Here is a 23,293-nt window from a genome sequence, read left to right on the forward strand (position 1 = left end):
TATACTTATCTTTATACATCCTAAATTCTTCGTGTTTCTATAATAATAAAAAAAATCGACATGTGGTATGGACTCTTAAACTATTGTCTCGATTGTCGTTTCTGGTTATGAGTCAATACAAAAGAGCCTCGACTAACATCTCCAGAAGCTCTCAATTGGCCGTTGGTTCAGAGGCTAGTTGCAGAAGCCAGTATTGCTGGACACAGCACACATTGTGAGGAGATTCCTCACTTTGTATCCCAAATCACCCGTGGCTTAGATAATTAGGCTTCGCTATTGAAGGGTGAATATTTTTTTGTATCAAAATGTAAAATAGTAACATTAAAAATAGAGTAAAAAAATTAAATGAATATTTTTAAAACATTTTCATCTTTTGGTAATGAACCTGTAAACTCACGTAACGCTATCATAGCAATATGTACTATGTTTGTAAGGCGTCACCTTGATATTGCACTAGATGAGTAGATAGATACGTAACCACGCCAAAATGATAACGTATCATTGTGTGCCACATCGCAACTCTTCAATCTTTGACAATTCTAAAAACGCAATATCATCACAGATTATTTTCGCAAACAATATTGACTTTATATAGAATACACTAATAGATTATAGGATAAAAGTATTTATGATTATGATTGACGAATCAATTTATTGATTTGAAATTGATTGAATACAACAAATTATATAAATTGATAACTCTTAAGGCGCTCTTTACAGCAATTTTTGTATTTTGTAATACAGTTTTGTATTTTGTATAAATTTAGAATACGTTTAGAAAAAAAATGAATATCATATTTCTACAATAATTTATCTATACTTTAATTTTTTTTATGATGTGCATTAATTTCATAATGAAATGCTACTAAAGTTGTTGGTTCTATGCATCCCCTTCAAAAGTAGATATCATATTATTTATAACCAACACTATTGGATACATAATTTAATAAGGAACATTTTGGTAGTTCAAAATTTTTAAATAAACCTAAAAAAATATTTCTTAAAGAACGTATTCAAAAATCGGCATATTCCCGCCCGTAACTTCTGCGTCGTACCTAAATGTTCAGAACGAATGCTCAAGGTTGTTTGGAAGGGCCTTAAATAAATCTTATAAATTATGATCAATTCATTTATTCATATTAATGTTGTATTTGAACAAATCATAATAAAATAACCATCATAAAATTATCTTCCAGAATTAATGATGTTAGTTTAAAAGTGTCTCGAAAAAAAAAACCTATTCAATTATTTAAAGTAAATTGGTGAAAATAATATTATGAACCTACAATTATCTTTATTTAAGTTTTTACTTTATGATTTCAACTTCTAGGTATTTATTAAAAGAATTAGTAATAAACAATTTCACTTCTTTTTCTTCTAATATACCCAAATAACATAACCCCAATACATATTATTTTACACAAATTTACACAGTGTACGGCCTTCCGTACAGGTACAGCTGTGCATATTTTTACTTAATTATAAATGAAAGTCAACGCATTTTATTTTTATTGATAAATTTAGGTTAAAGTTAATTTAAATTTTATTTATAGATATCATTTTAGATTAATTAATTACTTTTCTCAGCTAATATTTTAAAAGCGTAATGGTTATAATTGATAGATACCTATCAAAGTGTATGCAGATGTTAGCAATAAATTAAATTAAAAAAGTAAGTTTATCAAATTTCTTTTTATATAACTTACGGGACAATAATGCAAACTTTACCTTTTGTAAAGTTATTCAAACCAAATAAAAAAAAACACTTAAAATATCAAATTTCCATTTGTTAAAATCATATTTTTAATGTTGCTAACATATTCCTGCAGTTTTAAATTGTATTATTAAATAAGTTCTGAATTGATTTCGGCAAATAACATCCGGAGAATGAACGATATTTGCGGATTGAATTGATTTTCACGTTTTATTGATAGTCGCGTGACTATTCGATTTAATTTTTTTTTCTCCATATGGTGTATTCATTTTTGATATTACGATCACTGGGGACTTTAAATTTATTATTCGTTATTTAGATTTAGTATTTGTAAAGTAAATAATAAGACAACTGGTGAAAATTGCTTAATATTAGACTAAATTGGCGCCTAATCAAAAAGTAAAAACTATTATTTCTCGCATAAGGATGTTGGTACGGGTAGTGCTTGCGATTTTCCTTATATTACTTATTATGTGTCCAGCGATTTAACCTCTTTGAGTGGATGGATTTTTTAAATCTCTTCCTTAGTGTTTATCTGCGTAGTCCTCAAAATCTTGTTTCTAGAACCGTTAAGGTGTCCGTCGGCATTAGTAAGTCAATTTTAAGAATTTTGTTAAGTAGAATATTTAGCAACAAAGATATAACCGTAATACACGTCTAAATTCAAATTAATTCATAGGGTTATAAATCATGTTAATTACATCTCGCTTACTCATACATAATTAGAAACTAGTGACAAGTTCTATAGTGAAACGCAAATAATTTAAGTGAGGTACTATATTTGTTTTTACTATTAGTAATATGCTTATAATTCCACTGTATCGGTGGCGGGGTTATTATGGTCCGGATGTAGTCTCGGGTTCGATTCCCGGTCCGGGCAAAGTGATGTTGGGTTTTTCTACTTAGTATCAATCCGGAGTTTGGAATTTATGCCCAATATGGCGATAGGCTCGTCTCCTATCACGTGCGTGTGCGCATATAATTCCCCCTTTCACGACTAACATAATATTATTAATGATTTGTCATAATGCAAAATCACCTTTAATTTATATAAGCGGTTTTTTGTATTGTTATCAGGTGCTCTGAAAGGACATTGCAATAGAGAAGAGGATCTTCTTCAGAGATGCGCAATGACTTTACCCGTGCTAAGTTCACCGGAAATATCTTTCGCGCTAACGAGAGAAGAACTTGATAAGAACTGTGTGTGAGTATATTTTTTATATCCAATCGACTTACGCGTTCCCTCTTACCTTCCAAGCCCTTTAAGCGAAACGTGGAAGCATTAGGCTGGACAGCATAAATGTCGATTATTGAAAGTGCGATTTCATCGCTTCTTTTTACCGCACGCGCGCAAACTTTGGAATGAACTCCCTGCATCGGTGTTCCCCGAGTGCTATGACTTGTCCTTCTTTAAACAAGGCTTAAAAAGAGTGCTCACCTCTCTGTAAGCAACGGCTTGCTGTGCCTCTGGCAGTGCAAAGTCTATGGGCGCCGGATAATGCTTCCCATCAGGCGGACCGCTTGCTCGTTTGCCTACTACGGCAATAAAAAAGATTACAACGTTCTACGTTGGGCCCTTTTGTTGGACTGTAATGCACTTAATATCAGGCGCAGTCGTCATTTTATAGTGTCATGTGGTGAAAATGGTCACTTCATACACGACGGTAAAATATAGAATTTATGTTTCAATGAGATGATACGAGTATTTACAAAGTTTACTTCTCGGCATAACTCAGATAAAAGAAGTATTAGGAGCTATTTATTTATGTTAAGATAATTGTAAACACAAGATTAGATTTTACTATTCTTAAAATTACGCAAATTATTACAAAATGTAATAAAAATTTGTGCAATATTTATTTTATAACAAATATTTTAATTAATCCTTGTAGATTATCAATGAGCATGAAAATAGACTACCGGTACATACGGCATGCCTTAAAAAGTTGTTTAAAAATAACATTTTATTTAAATTCTACATATTATATAAATATACACCGGAATCGGAGTCCATAAACTCGAAAACACAAATTATCAGTAGTAATATAAATACCCCGCGTTAAATGCTACGCAGTAAATAGCATGTTTTTGGAATGTAACTTTCAACTAACTAATCCTACAAAGTAATAGAAAAATACCTTCGTAAAGTTTATAAGTATATTAATAAACAAATAAAATAACTTATTTATCACGTAGGCGAATAAAGTTGCACTTATGATATGTCAAAACAGCTTATAAAAGATTATAAGTATATAAATAAATAAAATATTTTATTTTTCACGTAAGCCAGTAAAGTTGCACTTATGAAACATCAACAGAATTTATAAGAATAATTATTTTTATTTCTGAATAACAGTAATAATCACTTATATAACTACAGACATTTTAAATAAGAGATCAAATTCTTAAGGAATACAATATATTAAAATGCTTTCAGTAGACCTAGCTTATGGTAATACATTTTTATTCACATTAAAAATAAATGTACTCAAGGTGTTCAAGTGCTATGTTTACACCTTTTGTTTGCTTGACGATCTTACTTCGCGTATAACATAACTTGTTTGTAAAGGTTAACGTTAATTTTAAGCTTAAGTAAAAATATCAAAATTTATTTTAAGATTTCTTAAGTCTACGCGAATGTTAGACATTGAAACAAAACTACTTTATTTAAAATGTAATGTCTGGTTAATGACGGTCGCAAAATTTATAGTGAGCGGCATTAAATTGAAAAGAACAAAGTTCAATAATACAGCATAACATGTATATAAATAAATAAAATTTGCTATATGTAAGTGCATCACTTGAGAAGGGCTTGACCGGCTAGACTGATTAATTTTTTTTGGTTTTCAAACCTTATCCTGATAATTAGGAACTTATTATTAATTATATTTTTTATATTATTCATATTTAATTATTCTTTTGATACATCAAAGGAATTATTTAAAAAATCAACGGAAATAACGGGTTGGCAATTTTGGTGATATATTTGTATTAAAATATTTTTTCGTACACACTATCTCCGAAGTCATAAAATTTTTCACCGAACTTGAAAATTATACTGAGAGTTTAGTTAATGCCAGTTTGCAACCTAGGACCCGATGGATGGCGCTGTTGTCGAGACCTATAAGATGAAAGGTAGTTTAAATTAAATACGGTTTGTGGCTGGATAACGTTCGCCTTGTCCACTAGCTTTTAATTTTTTTTCCTTTACTTAATATAAAAAATACATATAAATATATCTTCGTTAAAACAAGAAATTGACAGCCCAGTTTTTCCGCCGCAGAGAATAATCCACTCGACTCTTTTCACTTAAATAGTATTAGGGCAAAGTTGTCCGGCGAGCCTTAATTTACGTTCCGATGGGAAAAGAGAAAAGTGGCTAAGACTTCACGAGGCGTCACAACCTTGCATCGCGCGGTGGGCACGCAGTTAGCTCATCTTAATTTAGTGCTCTTGTTTGTGGTAAATAGCAATTTCAAACTGGTTGTCCGACTGTCTAACTTCACTCGACGCCTTATGCTTTGAACGGACAATATATGTGGCGTATAGGGTATTACGGACTTGAATTACTTTTATATTTAGAAATATTGCTGGCGTTGTTAGTTTTAATTAATTTAATTTTGGAAGAACCTCACATTGCGAAAAGGTTTGGTAATTTTATAAAACGCAAAATTTAATATCAAATTTAAAGCTATCATGATACTGACTTCCTGCCTTGTCTTTTTGTTACGCAGGTCCAAATTAAGAATTTACGCTCTAAAGTATAAAAAGGAAGTTTGCGAACCTCGGTACATTTTCTAAGACTTGAAAGATATAAAATATTCAGAGTAAAACTTCTTGTTCTTAAACAGTTAAACCAAAATTTTCGCGAGCAACCATTGTTTATATTTGCTTGTGACGAGTATATAGATGTAGCTATTGACTTCGCTCGCGTGAAAGAACTCCTGAAATAAATAGTAAACTGTATGTTAATCCAAATTCGTTAACGGTTTTTATATTTAATTTTAACATCCCAACATCTTCACAAACAATTATTATATTTCTAACATTTTCGATTTTGTTACAGAGAACTACGAGCCGGAATTAAATGCATAGAAAACTTCACTAACGTTTGCATGGAGAAGCAAGAGCAAGTGGTATTTCGGAGGATCTACGCTGGTATCATTGACGTCGTCCACGACTTATGTACTCGGGGGGCATACCAAGACGAATATTTACGTCACGCGGATTGCGTGAAGACAGTACGGCCTGAGTACGAGATCTGCAGCAGGACTTATGAAGTGACGCTCACCACGTTAAGCAATAGCAAACAGACTGAATACCAGACTGATCAGAACAGCGTTGCGCTTACGCATGAGGAGTATTCAAGGACAGTATGTTGGTGAGTAGATGTTGTTAAACTGAGCTGACGTAAAACATTAAAGCATGCTTTAAATTCAGTAGACAGTTACGAAATACAAACTACAAAGTTGTGTGCAAAAATGTTGGAACATAGAATAAATGTAAATATTTGAGAAGTGTCAGGTGGGGATTTTAAGGGGGCCATACTAATAAATGTTTACTTAATCCTTATATTCTATTAAATAATCGGGTTCAAAAATAATCTGTCCATATTTAACCGTTTTCAGAACTTAAAGATTATTATTTTTAAAACTGCGAATTAAAACATCTGTCTAGAATACGAAATATACCAGATTCAAGCATTCAAAACAGGCAATAGATATAATTTGTTATATTGCCGTAATTAGAACAGAAATGTATTGAGCACAAGCAAACCTGTCTCATATCAAACTCGTATCCGACGAGATTCCGTTGCAACTTTTAAAGATCGATGTACTTTTGATGGTCATTTTACATGAATTATTGTTCAAATAAAATTACGATAAACCTCATGACGCAAATGAAGTTGCGTGTGTGTTTTAAACAAGTTTGCTTCGTGAATGTTGTTTAAAAATTATGTTGCGCGTGGACAGAATGGCTAGAACAAATCCGTTATAGGTTTTTTCTTACCACTTATGTGCGTTAGCTGTAAGTTTTAATATATACAATAATAATAATATCAGCCCTATATTATATACTGTCCCACTGCTGGGCGCAGGCCTCCTCTACTGTTGAGAGGGATTAGGTCTTTATCCACCGCGCTGGCCTAGTGCGGATTGGTAGACTTCACACACCCTCAATATTCCTATAGAGAATTTCTCAGGTATGCAGGTTTCCTCACGACGTTTTCCTTAACCGGTTAAGTTTTTCAAATCAATAAAACAAATGAATATGATTTGATACATACATGTGTTTAACGCAATGCGATGTAAAACAAATACATTAATTCTGCAGAACATGGAAGTATGAATATTTGCATTTATCATGTCTCTCATAATGATTCTGTTCGGTCTAGTTATAACGATACGTCACAGAATCCGTCCTTTTCAAGAATACAGTTCCACTTCTCTCTTACATTCTATTATCATCGTACTAACAACGATGACAGGAAAAACAAGCAATTCAGAGCCACTTATCGGTTCCATTCACGGTTATTAGCTCCTATTTCTATTTTAATATGGTTAGTGATTGGCTGGAGATTTTTTAAATGTAGAATTAGTCATTTATAATTTGTTATATCGCTGTCAATTTCAATGTCAAAATGTAAATGAATAACAAATATTACAGATTAGGCACCCATCGCCCTTCAGTTTTCTGTACAAAATGTTTATTTATTTTATGTAAGATGAACGGGTTAAATTGTTGTCTAAACGATCTCATCCTACATTTCCTACGAATGACGTCACTGAAATTGACTTCTGCAAATTAAACTGTCATGGAAGTTATCAAGACAACTCTTGGGGTGTACGGTTCAAAGAGGCGGGTAGTCTTGAATATTGAATAGTCCGCGTTAGTAAAGTATTCAACAAATCGAGCCGGTTTCAACCAACCGTCGTATTAATTAGTCGACCGTGGCGTGATTTCTTTAGATATTCGTATTATTATATCACTTCAAATATTATTTTTTCATGTCTTTTCATGGATTGGTTTAAAATCTATGTTATATAATTGTCTACATAATTTTTATTGCTTTGAATGATGGTAAGCGATACAACCGCCCATAAACAGCAGAAACGCCATCAATACCTTGAATTACAAAGTATTGTTTGGTATTCCACTGCGCTCGCCATCCTGATAGATGATGATAGTCTTATATCTAGTCTTTACACTTGCTATAATGTTCTACAAACCGGAACACAATAGTGACTACATACTGCTGCTTGGCGGCAAAAATAGATATTGCGGTGGTACCTACCCAGGCGGACTCACATGTGAGGGACCTACCACCAGTAGATTTTATTCAGAAGAGCGGGATGGAGGTGAAACAAAGGCACGTGAATTTCGCCTTAAATCTGGATATTGCACATTTTATTCTGTTCGTGATATTTTCTTAAACAGCACAATTAATTCTTATAAGAATAATCATGTCATTACTACATCCCAGCAACCTTGTATTCAACCAAAACGAGGGTTGAACATGAATATAATGAATGTAAATGATCCGGCCTTCGTTAATTCTATCGGTTTTTACCTAATATTTCCCCAAATTCTCAACGGTAACTGATAAAACCGTCGGCAAGACATTTTTTGTGCTCTCAGCGAGGTCATTAAAGTCTGATTAAGATTCGACTCGGATTAACTGGCTCACTTGAGGATTTTTTGGTATTTTAACGACATCTTTATCCTGCTCGTTTGGTGCAATTATATCTATAATTTCACCATCTTTTTATAATGACAGAATGACAAGTGTTCGCTCAATAAAATGCCTGTTTCGCTCTACTGGTAATGCTAGTTATTGGCAATTATAAACGTGGCTAACTGCAAATTGACTTCAATAAACGATAGTACTTAAATTGTATGTCATGCGTAGTTACTTTGTAAATAGTGCGTTAAATATTATAGACATTGGTATTTAAAAATATTGTACAAAATGCTAACAAAGCGATAATGAGCGGATTTTTTAAAGGGAAATTTATAGCTTCCAGCAAAAATCTGTTCATCGCTACAATTTCATTGTTAACGTTAGTGCGTTTGGTCAGGTTTTTCTAGTTAAAATATTCCTACACTATCACGGGATTCATGCATCGCTGGGCCTGCACTGACACAATGGGGAGATGGACAAAAACATTGCTATTTCACTGCGAAAAAAGGAAAACGATCACGAAGTGCGAACTGTGATGCCGTTCAATTAAAACGGAACGATTGTAAAAATATGTAATGAGTGTTCAATTTTCTTACCGTTATGTTTACAAAATAAAACTTGTTTTATTATTTTTGGACGGCAAAGTAACTTACGCGTACGTCAGAGTCCAAAACGAACAATTTACTGACATTGTTTTTCTTGACGAGCGTCAGAATTATGCCGGCATGCCTAATAAACTGGATGTGCACCAACTGAACCGTGACGTGAATCGCCGAAATGAGGCACTTTGGCAGGTTCCTCCATGCGTACCGCGGCCATCCGGTCCGCTGTAATTAACATCGGGATGCTGCCGGTATTCTTTGTGTTGTAATACGATTTAAAGAATACTTGTGGGCATTTCAGTTATACGTTTCATCGCTCATTTACGAACTTTGTTAAGTATTTCAATTTGAATTATCGCGTGTAGTTCGTTAGTATAATATTTCCTATTAAAGGTATATTAGTTTTCATCGGGTGCCGTCCGAGAGGAAAGTAAATTTGGCTAATTAAGCAGAATTACTATTTGGATGGAGTTTGTTTCACCAATAATGGTATTATATTAATGAATCCAAGACTTAAGTCTAATATTTAATTCAAGGTCATTAATCCGACTCTAATATTTCCCCAATACTGTAACAGCATAATTAGAGACATTGAATATTATCTTATTGTTGATAATTAATCCTGATTGGAGTAACTAAATTATTTATTCTTTATTATATCTTATCTCATATTTGTTATCTTCATTTTGTGTATAATTGTAAGAAATAAATATTTGTTTTGCCCAATAAATAAAAATAAATAAAATAAAATGTGTACATATTCACGCGGTTCTAAACTTATTTAATTTTCTTTGAAATAATATCTTTGTAAATTCATTGAACACATTCTTGTTTATATTTACTAAATTCGACTGTTTGTAAATAACTTATTTCATACACATAGTACAAAAACAAATTGAAATATATTTTGATATATAAAACTAAAATATACTTTTCTACAAAAAAATAATTTGTGATGCACGTAATGATTATATTGGAGTCTCAAAAGCCTTTGACAATATATACTTAATTATATATTTTGTCTTTGATTATTTACAGAGTCAGTTATTAAGCATGATGTGAAACTAATTAAATTCAGATTTGGATATTAAACACTTTTTTATATCTTTAAGAATCCTTAGGCCGAGATCTAATAGAAGTACTAATGTCCATAAATATTAGTCTTGAGGTAGAAAAACTATTAAATATTGATCTAATCCCAGTTTACATATCTCATGAACGGTAACGATTACAGGCTAATAAAATGAAAAGGGTTTTCATTTTACAGCTTACATTTATTATGATAAGTTTGATCGAATTCGGTAAAAAAATATGACAAACAACTTTAGACGTAAGTTTCCTAATACGTTTTTATTTATTGTAAATAATTTTAATTTTCCTCTAATGAGTTTAAAAAAGAAAAAATAAATATTGAGTAGGTATTTATAAAGATCATAACGGTAAATCAACAAATTATAATAATTTGTGAATTTTAATTCGTCCGTATTAAGTGAATAATCACTACATAGTATAAAACAAAGTCGCTTTTTCTGTCCTGTCCTGTATGCTTAATATAAATCTTTAAAACTACGCAACGGATTTTAATGCGGTTTTTTTTAATAGATAGAGTGATTCAAGAGGAAGGTTTATATGCATAATAATAACACCCATTAAATAGTGGAATAAAAACAGTTATTTTGTTATGTTATACCCGTGCGAAGCCAGAGCGGGCCGCTATGTTTTTATATACAACGTTCACAGTTTTTCTGTAGTGTATTTAGTATCAGCATTGCACCCGTGCGAAGCCGGGGCGGGTCGCTAGTTAACTTATATACCGGTGCATCCGACGCCCTCTTCAATGGAAATATCGGTTATCCTTGTTATAACCGAGTACTTAAATGGGTATATACGTTTGAAACCGCAGTAAGCCTGCATTTCGGAACTACGGTTACCTGCCGGTGAATCTAATAGCTCTATGTTGTTTTGAGTGCTTATACACATATCGTAGACTAGTTTTATTGAGTTACATGTACCATACATTTCGTATATAAAACAATTTCTCCTTAAAACGTCGCTGAATTAAATTTACTTTGTTCCTTAAAAAGAGGGTAGAACATTTATTTAAGTACGATGAAAGGTATGTATTAAAGTTTTATAGAGAACTAGCTTTTGCTCGCTTCTACCCGCGTGAAGGAGTTTTCTGGGATTAAAGAACCGTTATATATTTTCTCGGGATAGGAAGTAACCATCCCAGGGTCTTAAACTATCTCCATACCAAATTTCATAAAATCCGTTCAGTAGATTTTGAGAAAAACGATAACAGACACACAGAAAAGGGGACTTTCTTTTCTAATATGTATAGAAGACGATGAAATATATTGTTTCTTTTCCTGTGCTGTAATTTTGATACACGTTGTAAGTGTTAAATACTTTCATATTTATAAACCAAATATGGTTTGGTAAGCTGCTTGTAAGCTTCCGTGAAACAAGGATGCGGGCCGCACCGGAAGTCATTATTCTGGCACCAAAATATACAAAAAAAATCCTCAAGGCTTTAGGGTGCGGGCACGGCGGTCTATATCATACAAAATGTATGAAAAGCGAACAAATTTTTACGCCTGATATGCGTTGCGGCGGGCCTCGTGTTTTGGACCGTGAGGAGATGCCTTGAAATAAAGCTCGCCCCTTCAAGTTTCGATTGGGTCGTAAAAGACGGCTAAGGGATTTCGAGCTGTGGTCTGTTTTGCTCAGTATACTTGTATGTCAGAACTGCAATGATTCTCATTGGTTGGCATTCTCATAAGATTAGTAAGATTTCTAAGGATTATGGAACCTTCCATGATGAAACTTTTTGATATCGGATCTCTACTCTCGAAGATTCTTTTTGATTATGTTAAAATCAGCAGGTTTTATTTGAAATGAATATAGTAGTGACTCCACCGCACTTGACCGTAAGCGGATTGCCGTCCAAATAAAATATCCATTAATATACTTTCTTACCGATGGGCACGGGCCTCCTCTGCTACTGAGAGGGATTAGGCCTTATTCCACCACGCTGGACCAGTGCGGATTGGTAGACTTTACACACCCTCGAAAATTCCTATAGAGACTTTATCAGGTATGCAGGTTTCCTCGCGTTATTTTCGTTCACCGTTAAAGCAAACGGTAATTTACAAAGAATAGACATTTTTTTTTAAAGTTAGAGGTGAGTGCCTTTGGGATTTGAACCTGCAGACATTCTCGTCACTCCGTTCCACACCCAACTAGGCTTTCGCCTCATCCGATTATTATTAACGTTATATTCTTTCCAGCTCATTCCAAGAGTACCTGCTTTGTTCCGAGCGGACAGTGCAGCAGTCGTGCGGTGATGAAGCAGCCCTCTTCACTAGTGCATTCCTCAAGCGGATGGCATCCAACATTATAAAGGTTAGTATTATACTAAATTTCCAATTTGATTAGTGCTTGATTGAATCCATTAGGGTGAATTTACAACTAATCTAGAAGTTGTAGAAAAATATTGGCCGCCGGTAATTTTTTTTGTGTATGACATCAGGAAGGCCTGGCATAAAAACTACGTAATCTTAATCCCTTCTGCAACATGCTCTGAAACTTGTCTTACGCTGAACCCAAATTAAAGTGTAAATGCCGATGGCAGAATAACAACACTTTGTTATAGCTATTTTATAGAAAAATTATTACTTTCATATGCGTGAAACCAACCGCGTAGAGTAATCTAACAAACTTAGTAACGCTTTGTAGTCATGTTTTTTGCCTAGCTATAGAGTATTAGGTTCGTAATAATATAAAATAATAATATTAGTCCCATATTATATACCGTCCCACTGCAGGGCACGTCTTCTATGTTCTTGAGAGGGATTAGGACTTGATCCATCTTGTTGCCATCGGATTGGAAGACTTCACACACCTTCAAAATTCCTATAGAGAACTTCTTAAGTATGCAGGTTATCTGATGGTGTTTTCCTTCACCGTTAAAGCGAACGATAACTCACAAAGAATACACACATAATTTTAGAAAATTCAGTGGTGTGTGCCCTTGGGATATGAACATGCGAACATTCGTCTCGGCAGTCCGTTTCGCAACCAACTAGGCTGTCGCCACTTTTCAAGCCAGTAAAAAAACTGATAATCCCTTTGCCATTCTCTGCATAAATGAAAGAGTAATTTATATTTTAAATATCGTTAATACACATTTCCAATGAACCTCGCTTTTATTCCTTTTTTAACAATATTCAAAGCTTTTAAAGACTTTACATTGTTCGCGTCTCGTTAAAAATGTTCTTAATTGGGTTTCAGTAAATTATAAGAAATATTTTATACAGTGATGCATTCAACTAGTTATTACCTATATCTTTTAGAGGAAGAGTTTTGTAACATTCACTTTAACTTTACTTATGACCACCATTAGGACCAATTAGTCTAATAATATATCCATTAACATATTAGACTTACAAAAATATACCTTAGTTTACAAAAATCCTCCATAATAACACCTGTGGGATAGTACGCAAGTTCTTATCGGCTGAAGTAAACGGACAGACTAACAAACAATACATTACTGCACACTTGAGCGAGCCTTGTGTAGTATTTTTCTCCAGTTTCAAGAGATGTTGCCAACCAGAAGACAAGATTTCTTCAGTGACCTACATTTATTTTATTAATTAATTTGAGGGTGAAGTATTCTATTAAATATTAGTATACTTGTGTCAGAACACTTCACTCCTCCAATGGAATAACATATTCAGTTAACAATATCATATAGTCGTTGCACGCGTTCAGATTCAGTCAGAATTCAACATGTCTTATGCTAAGTATACAATAATAAGCAGCAATATATTGCGCGAGAACTTCCAGACCCGTTGATATCAGCGGAAATATTTCTATAATTCTATAGAAATATTGCCACGTGCGACTTGCTGCATGTTTCGCAAGCTTCAAAATGTATAGAATACATCTTGCCGATTGTTTACACGGTAAAAATTGTTTGCGAAAGTCGAGTTCTGCAAGTTTTCTTGCTAACCTCGCTTTAGAGTATTCTACGTCATAAATAAAGCAAACCAAACACTTTTACAGAAACAATTTGTAAAGAAATTGAACGCAAAAAGAGTGGGTTTACGAAATACAACGCCAAAAATAAATATTCAAAGACAATTAGAATGATTGAAGTTTAGAATTTCGTAAGGTAAAAAGTTACTCGCGAGTTATACAAAGAAACATTTGACAACAGAGGGACAACGCGAACTGAGCTTTTTCAAACTCCACAAAGTTTATTATTTCTTTGATAAGATTACAACTTTGGAATCCAAACAAGAAAGTAAAATGTAGGCAAGTTTTAGTTAAGTTCGTGACTCAAAAACTATTTGTAGTTTTGCCGAAGATTTAATTAAAATGTACTTTCCTCTAGATTTGCCTCTAGGGATAATGGAAAACATGTGTATTGTCAAAGACAGCGAATGGACACATTTCGGCTATTCTAACAATATTAGCCTCCTACATACGTACCGTGGTAAAGCAAATGCTTTCTCCTATGTCGAGAGATATTATTTTGATATAGGCCATGTTGGTATAATGTGTACTTTTATCATGAATTAAATATAGTATTTATACTTGTTTATATACTAGTAAGAATATAAATACGATGGTATAAAATGATATATTTAACTAATCTTACTCCTTACTTCTTGTCTTCCTGGGATATCATCAATAATTATATATATGTGTATATATACCTAAGTATATATTCTAAATGAAAAATTAGGGAAAATGTTTGGATGTTTGTTAAAAGTAAACACAGAAACCATTAAATCTTTTTGGATGATTTTGGACATAAGGGTAGATAGACCTTGTCCTGGATTAATTTATAGGCTATGTTTTTATCCTGGTAGATGGTGATACAAATAGTTACAGTGATATAAAAAAAATTATAGCGGCTTTACTTACGGGTGAAGCCGCAACTAACACCTAGTAAACATAGTAACCCAGTTAAATACACATAGATAGACTATGTCGTGGATTCATATCCTGGTACGTATGGCACTACGAATATTTACAGTGGAATAAAGATTTTTATAGCGGCTTTACTTACGGGTGAAGCCGCGAGTAACATAATTGAACATAACGACAATTGATGGGCTAATTGACTTAAGCGTCATTTTTTTGCGACACTAATTTTCATACATATTTAAAATCAGCACTTTTTTCTATGTTTTTTTAAACCTAGTTAAAAATAAATCGAAAAAAATGTCGCTTAAGTCAATTAGCCTCTCAATTGTCGATAAAAAGTATAACATTCACTGATGTGATATTTAATGAATAGTTATGGTGAAAATATTTCGAGATAGACAAGAGTAGGTAATTTTTTTTCACAAATATTGTACTGTTTTATCACACATACGTGACGAAGAGCAACTATTTAATTTTCACTACACATTTAGGCATAAATATATTTAGCCAAAAATTCACTTATATTGTTAATAACGCTATGGACTGAATTTTCAATTGTCAGATAACATTTATGTATCCAATAAATTACAATCTGGCTGAATGTGAAAGTAAAACAAATTGTCAATTTTGTCCATCCAATTGACATTGTTAATTCGTATGTTTTGTATTTTATCCTACGAATTAATTTTAAGTGATTAAAAAATAAGCTCTAAGTTTGGAGATTGTAAATACAGTAAACAAATGGTTTGATTGGTCAAACCATTAGTTTACTGTATTTATAATCCATTAAAGTTCATTTCAGTGACATAATTTGGTAAGGCCACAATAACATTTTCAGTTTCAAATTTGTCCAACTACCGTGACTACCTTCTTTATAATTTAACATACAAATTTTCCTTACAGAATTTTTGCTTCGAGTATCGCGGGCAAGAATGCGGGCTGTCTGGCCATGGGATGACCGCCACACACAGCGTCCTGCTTATCAGTGCGGTAACCGCTTTACACGCATTCAGCTCTCAGAGCTTAGTACCCACGTAAATAATAAGTAATGAACGGACGTTGTGTGAGAAATCTACATTTCGAATATTAGTATGTCACGGTCTGATTTAGGGTTTTGCTATGCTTTATTACATCTTGGTGGGGCTTGGTTTCGATGAAGGGACGGAAATATACTTGGTTTGCAATAAAATATGCGAAATTTATCTTTTGAGAGTATATTCATAGATTACATCTGTGTATTCTAAGGCCGCCCTACTTAGTTAGTATCCTAAATCAGGCCCTTCAAGTAGAAAGAAAGCGGGTGTATGTCGCAGTTCCTTGGTTTTGAACCAGAACTATTTATTTTAACTAGACTATTGAAACGATAATCTCTATGTTTATGTTATCTTGTAATGGTAAATGTACTATTCGTATCGAGTACCGTTGTTATATAAAATTGTGTTTACTCAAAGACGGAGCAAAGTAGGGAATGTGATTAGTAAATTTTTTAGGCAATTCTAAAATGTTTTTTAGACAATTCAAAAATGTGTTTTCATATTAACAGGAATAGTGATAACAAAATATTAAAAATTTACAAACTTATAGCTGATTGTTTATAATTCCGACCCCTTAGAGTAAAAATATATTCGAAACTAAAAAATAAATCCAATTCATTTTAAATCGTCAACGGGCTTGGATTCGTATTTTTAAAAGCTTTTAAATTACTATTTTGGACACAATTCTTATTTTGCTCCAACATTCTGCACGGATACATTAAAAACGTGGTTATATTAAAAGTGATTAAATCAAGACTTTCGCAGATGGCAGATTTATCGGACAATTATTTATTGCAGAATTAAAAACATTATTAAATGGAAACTTAAAATAAAGCATAGATTCGATTTATTACAACACAAATTATAAAATATTTGCGACAGACATAGCCATTAGCCGATGATAGATGGATATCTATAAATAAGATATTTTTCTTCCTAGAAATATTTACATTTTCTTAAGGAAAGCTTAGGAACTGAATATGGTATATTTACGTTAAATTGCTCTAGTTCGGATCCGGTACCGAAAATAACAAGGATTAATGATATCCGTTACGATTTTGGTTTGATGACTTCGTGCGATTTATAGTCGGTCGTCTGCGATAGAACTTTTGAGAAATCACCTTTTGTGTTCGTCGTCAACCATCATACTATATGAAACTTATTGTAAGTTTCGTTGTACTATTGGCAATACAGATTATTTTTCATTTAATAATTTTTTTAATATTGCTCAAATCTGTACTCGATAATATGTTATAAGGGACTGGATTGTATACAATGGTTAAAGCTATGAATACAATTTTAATATATATTTAATGTGCTATCATTTTATTGTTAAGAAAATATCGATTACCAGAAATTTTTAATTTATTTTAATTTCTATTGAAATTTGTTAGGTATGATGTTAATGTTTATGTTAAATAATTTTCCATCGTATCAAAAGCTTATTTTGCAGGCTTTGTGGTATCATTGTAAATATATTTGTGACCTTTTGGAAACTGCACTTAGCTTAGTACATACTGTGATAGCGTGTTGATGATCAAAGTTAGGAAATTCATCTCGTCCTTCATGTCTTCATTCGAATGTATTTCATCAACACCTGAAGTGTTAATAAGGAAAAATACATACGTTATGAACTTGCGTTTGCTATGTGGTGGCATTTGGAACATAAAATATTATGTATTTTTTAATAACCAGTTGTTGATCAAAACTTTTTGTTACATTTCGCTTAACACTCTCCTGTCTTCTTATTTTTCATATGAAGCCGCTATTTACGGTTTAAAAATATTAGACTTATTTTATTGTGCAATTACAAATACTTATATAACTTGAGTGCCAAGGCCATATTGCTGAACAATTGTTTTTATCATACATTAGGTACAATTTGCTATATATCGACAATCATTGTAAATACTGCTCTGTTAACGCTTATTTATTTTGTTGCGATCGTTTTATTTGCGTCTGTTACTAGAATTGACATATCATTAATGCTGGCTTTTTTGCATTGACGTTTTTATTTACCATTCTATATAAATACAGTTTAGTTTTATACTTTTCGGTTTAGTTATATTTTATTTTATTTGCGCAGTCATGTGGCAGCTTCTGGTGTGTTCAAGTCGGTAGACGACTAAAAACAAAGCTTTTTAGTTTATTGAAATATATTTTTTTGGATTTTATCGCGTTTTTTTATATATTATAATATTCTCTCGACGTTTCTATTTCTGTTAATTTTTGCTCGCATAGCGTAGATATTTTTTATATTTGAACAGACCGCAAACTCTGTAAATTGATTGATTCCTTCCTAACCGAAATTCGGCTATGGCGGCCAATCTCTAAAATCAGCCAATTACGCAGGAGATAGTGTAGTGCACAAGTGTGTGCACAGTACACAGGTGCACACTCTGTTCTTTCACTCTAATAGTCCGGCGAGACGGTCCGACATGACCGGAGAAACAAGACCAGAGATACGATCACTAAGCTGTATTCTACGTGCAATTTTTTTAGCTATGTGAGTTAAGCTTTACGTAGTTAGTTTCAATGGCTAATTCTGAGTTTATTAATCATTAAACTTGGATAGTTCCAGACTTTAAAGCAATAGATTATATAGAATATAAGTCTGAAACATAGTATATAAAAATGCTGACATTAGCTATTGTGACATCAAAACAGGCTTATATAGGTCCCTATCATCTCACAGGACTTAAACATAAGCAGTTTTATAAATTGCTTGCGTGAAATGATCATAGAATTTTTTATTTTCTATTAGTCAATGCACAAAGGCCAGCACGTCACATAATATTAAATGCATAAAATTGTAAATAGTTATGATTATAAAAATATTGTAAATTTTATTTATAAAGTAGTTAAAATTATAGGCAATTGTACCTATAATATATAATTGTGAAAAAGACATAGTCTTTTACATATTAAACAATAAATTATTATTAAAATGTGTTGGTTAATTTATTTCCTAATTAACGCTTTTTCGTATACATGCAGGTACCCACCACCAAAGCAATTGTTTTTAAAAACCATCCACCTCTGCCTAACCTTTAGAGATAAAGTATATTAAATAAGTTTTTAAAGTAAATTATCCGCGAATAAAGATAACAGATATGGTGTAATGTTATTTGCATTTTCAATCCCTTTAAGGCTACAATATCATACTAAAACAAAATGCAAAGCAATTTCACTATTGGAAAACTGTTAACAAAAATATAACGAAAATCACGTATGCTACTTGATTTACTTACCTCGCGTTGAACAAAGCAAAACATTACAAAAAATGTAAGAGGACAACGTACAGCCACTGTAGTGGAAATCGGAAAGTCGGTCAGATCTGACAAAAAAGTTTCTACTTTAGAGTTCTGTTAAAGAAAAAAAAAACAGATTCCCCGTTTCGTTGGCTCATACCTTTTTGTCGTCGCGCGTGTATCTTTTGTGTGCTAAACTTCCCTCAACACACGATTCAAATGGTTTAAGGCGATCCCTCCAGCAAAGCTGTGCGCTATCCGCATTTTTAGGAGCTATCTAACATCTATTCGATATTTATAATACACTAGGGTTTGATCGCGGCTCCGCCCGCTTGAAAGAGTTTTTCTGGGATGTAGGTCCCGCTATAAATTTTGCCTGTTACCTATGTAAAAGTAGCATATGTCCTTCCCTGGGTCTCAAAAGGAATATTTTTTTCCCATTTTTGCAATATTTTTCATTGATGTTCCACTTCTATTGGTCATAGCATGATTTAATATAAACTTTACTACCGTGCTAAGCTCAAAAGCGGTATCTCAAAAAAATAAAAATCTTGATTTTTATGTCGTCAGAGAGCTTAAAGAAATACCTATCCAATAAGCTTACCTTAATAACGCTTTTGATCAGAACTTGTTAAAAAAACCTAAAAATGTTTCTTTGTCTCAGTTTTACATACAAAAACATAGAACTATATTTACAAAACTTCGATTGTCTCGAAATAAGGTTTATCTGATATACCGCTTTTGCGCTTAGCACGGCAGTATAGCCTTCCTCGATAAATGAGCTATCCAACGCTAGAAGATTTTTTCCATTCAAACCAGTAGTTTCTGAGATATGCGTTCAAACAAACTCTTCAGCTTTATATAATAGTATAGACAGATAAAGAAGAAAAAAAGCATAATATATCTATAATAGTTTATCCGTAACTCGTGCTCCGTAAATATATGTAAGTAATTCTCATGGTCATTTTCTCGGCGGAGGGCCTTAACTAATATACTTAAGTATCCAATAGCTACGTACTAATAATATAAACATTATTATATATCGACGGTAATATTGATTAATATATAAATTGAAACTGATAATATTCAAAGTATTCGTCACATTTACTAAATATATAAATAGTTCAATTAATCACTTTTATCGTAACATATATTAGTTAATAGGTAAGTATGCTTCAAAAGGTAATTCAACTCCAACGGAAAACTTATGAAGATTAACTCGTTAAATAAAATATAAATATACCGTGACCGTAATTTTTCATAAACAATAGACACTTTGAAAATAATAGAGAAATATTTATCTATGAAGCCACAACGTAAACACGCAATAAGACGATTAAAAAGCAACTTCGCAAAATAAACGCATTAACTTATAAATTGCTGACATTACAGCTATTAAATGGTAAATGATCTACGTAAGTTTGAAGCTCATTCAACTTTGCTTACGAGGTAAAACTGAAAACCCCATTTCAAGTCGTAAGCTGGGAGTTGATCACTTCCTCTGAGGAATCAGCTGAGAATCCTAATGAAAGCCGATTATTCTTTATTCGATCGCAATGGAGTGCACATCGGGAAAAAGAACGAAATGCTTTATAGAGCGGATTTTTGGCCAGTTTGAACCTATGTGATGTGACTGCGGTTCGATAAATAATTTTGACAGAGACCGGACTGTTTATTTCCAATATCCTTTTTTTTGTAAAATTTATATAATCGTGGAACGACTTTTTCACAAAAAATTCGAATATTATAATTAGATTGGTAACTCTAAAAAAAATGAATATGTTAGTAATCACACAAAATCGTTACAGCAGTCCAACATTCAACAAAATGTGGATATTATGAAAGTAACCAATTTTACAAGATGCGTTTTGTTGACGTGGTTTCGGATATTTTAAGCCTATCAGAGGCGAAGAGTATAACCATTCCTGCCGATTTCCTTTTATGTAGAATTTATATAGAATCTAATTATCATTGGAACAACTTACACACAATATTTATGCATATTAGTAACTATATGTTGTGTCGGGTTCTCTTTCAGAAAATTTAACATTTCGCCACTAACCAACTCAATAAAATATTTATCGAAGACCAACAAAATTTAATACACTAACCCCCTTATTCATAAACGTTTTTTATCTAAGGACGGAGTAAAGCTGTGATAACAAGCCTGTTTCTGTTTGTGCCCCACGGCACTGAGAAATAGACATAGGGCCGTTGTGATTGGTTATTATTGTTGTATTTCAATATTAGCCAATCACAACGGCCCTACGTCTACGCACTGCGAAGACTGCCATGCCGTCAGCACTGAGAAACAGACTTGTTATCACAGCCTTACTCGGTCGTTAGATAAAAATCGTCTATGAATAAGGGGGTAAAGCTAAACCACAAGCATAAAGTTAGAGATGATGCGTTGTAATGTACAGGATTCCGTAAGGAGGGTCTCGCCTCGAAATATTGCCTATCACGATCAAAACCTTAATGTTCAAAGTTCCAACGTAGTAGCTGGCGTCATATATAAAGGAAATCTTGATGAAGCAATATCACAGTGTAAGTACATCCGAGTCTTCGTCTTCGGAAACAATGAAAAATGTAAGTATATGACTTGAAAGAAACTTAACAGGCTGTGTAAAGGATGAAGATTATATGGTTTTATTACCTCAATAGTTGTTATGAAATGTGTTTACTTTTATTTATAGATTATAGACAAAGTAAAAATATAGCTTTAAATGTCCTGGCAAAAATTAGAACATGGTTTTTACGAAACGTCAAAAAAGTTTTGATTGTTGATAAAGATGAAAATAAAGAACATCGAGGACTACCCAAGGAAGCCCTCCGTGCCCAGTTTAGTATTTTTTATCAATATGAAAACCTGTAGGTACTTAGAGATACACTTATTGTTTCAAATGTATATGATTAAAAAATTATATATTTACACCTACTTCAAGTTTTAAAAACGCACTTATAGAGCCAATAATACGGACTTATAATGTCAATCAAAACTTTTGTTTTGATTGACATTATAAGTCCGTATTATTGGCTCTAGCATGAAACAATATTCTGCCAATACTTATAAGTCGGAGTTTACGTTATGTCGTTTTTGTTTTGAGATGAAATGGCAATTATGCTATAAAGCAATTTAATATAAATTCCCTTTCCATTTATATAGCTTGACAACACTGCAAATATATTACTATTTACGCAAAACTCGGCAAATAAACAAAAAATGTTAAATAAATTTACCTTTTTTGCAATAATGAAATATATTGTAAACTATTACCGCGCAATAAAATATAACAGTGCCAAAGTTTTTTGCGTGAGCCGCGGAGATATAGCATAACCTCAAATACATTTCACAGACCTACAGCCCATAAATAAACTCGGCTACCATTTAGTTTCGAAAATATTCACGACAAAAATACACATATATACACTTTATTTATTCGCAGTAATGTGTTAAATATATTGTACGAGATTATATTTAGTTCGGATATTTTATAACCAGCAATATTTTATGAAAAAAATATTTTATTGTATCAATTTGACGGTCTATAACAATATTAATGAGGTAATTCTGGTCAAACTCTGCTCAGATGACAAGCGTTAGCAAGACGAGGCGCTTAGAGAACATTTATTTTGTATATATTTTGATCTGAGTGTTTTTTTATACGAACACATTAAAGTGAACCTACTGCACCTGAGGGTAAGTGTAGTGTGGTCCAATGGAATATTGACTAACGAGAGATGATTACCGCTTGACAGTGGACAAAATTATACCGGCCTGTTGGCACTGGATACACATAGGCTGCTTCCGGAACGCAACACACATACGTGGGCCACCACGACGGTTTTAAAACCTTGTGTACGGTGGTCGCTACCCGGGCGGATATAAAATATATCCTACCACCGGCAAGACATGCTAGTGTGCTTCTGAAGTTTATTTTGAACGGGGTCTAAAACTGCGTGCTAGTGCTTTATGGTAAAACGAAGAAGGATAATATGTTTTTTATGACGGTTTTCGCAAATTTTAATGTTTTGAGTTAAAATTGACCGTTTGTGCTATAATAATTTGT

The 23,293-nt window shown here is 32.8% G+C and overlaps 1 protein-coding gene across 1 annotated transcript in view; it reads left to right on the forward strand.

The window, feature by feature from the left end:
- Positions 1-18,924, forward strand: part of LOC115440374 — a 33,429-nt gene extending 14,505 nt beyond the window's left edge. Inside the window, exons 2-5 of the mRNA XM_030164644.2 lie at positions 2,792-2,918; positions 5,781-6,095; positions 12,289-12,403; positions 15,842-18,924. Of these exons, the coding sequence (XP_030020504.1) occupies positions 2,792-2,918; positions 5,781-6,095; positions 12,289-12,403; positions 15,842-15,976 (692 nt within the window). The 3' untranslated portion in view covers positions 15,977-18,924. The remainder of the gene's footprint in view (positions 1-2,791; positions 2,919-5,780; positions 6,096-12,288; positions 12,404-15,841) is intronic.
- The last annotated feature ends 4,369 nt before the right edge of the window (positions 18,925-23,293 follow it).

The sequence above is a fragment of the Manduca sexta genome, chromosome 12, assembly GCF_014839805.1.
Source record: "Manduca sexta isolate Smith_Timp_Sample1 chromosome 12, JHU_Msex_v1.0, whole genome shotgun sequence".
Lineage (NCBI taxonomy): Eukaryota > Metazoa > Arthropoda > Insecta > Lepidoptera > Sphingidae > Manduca > Manduca sexta.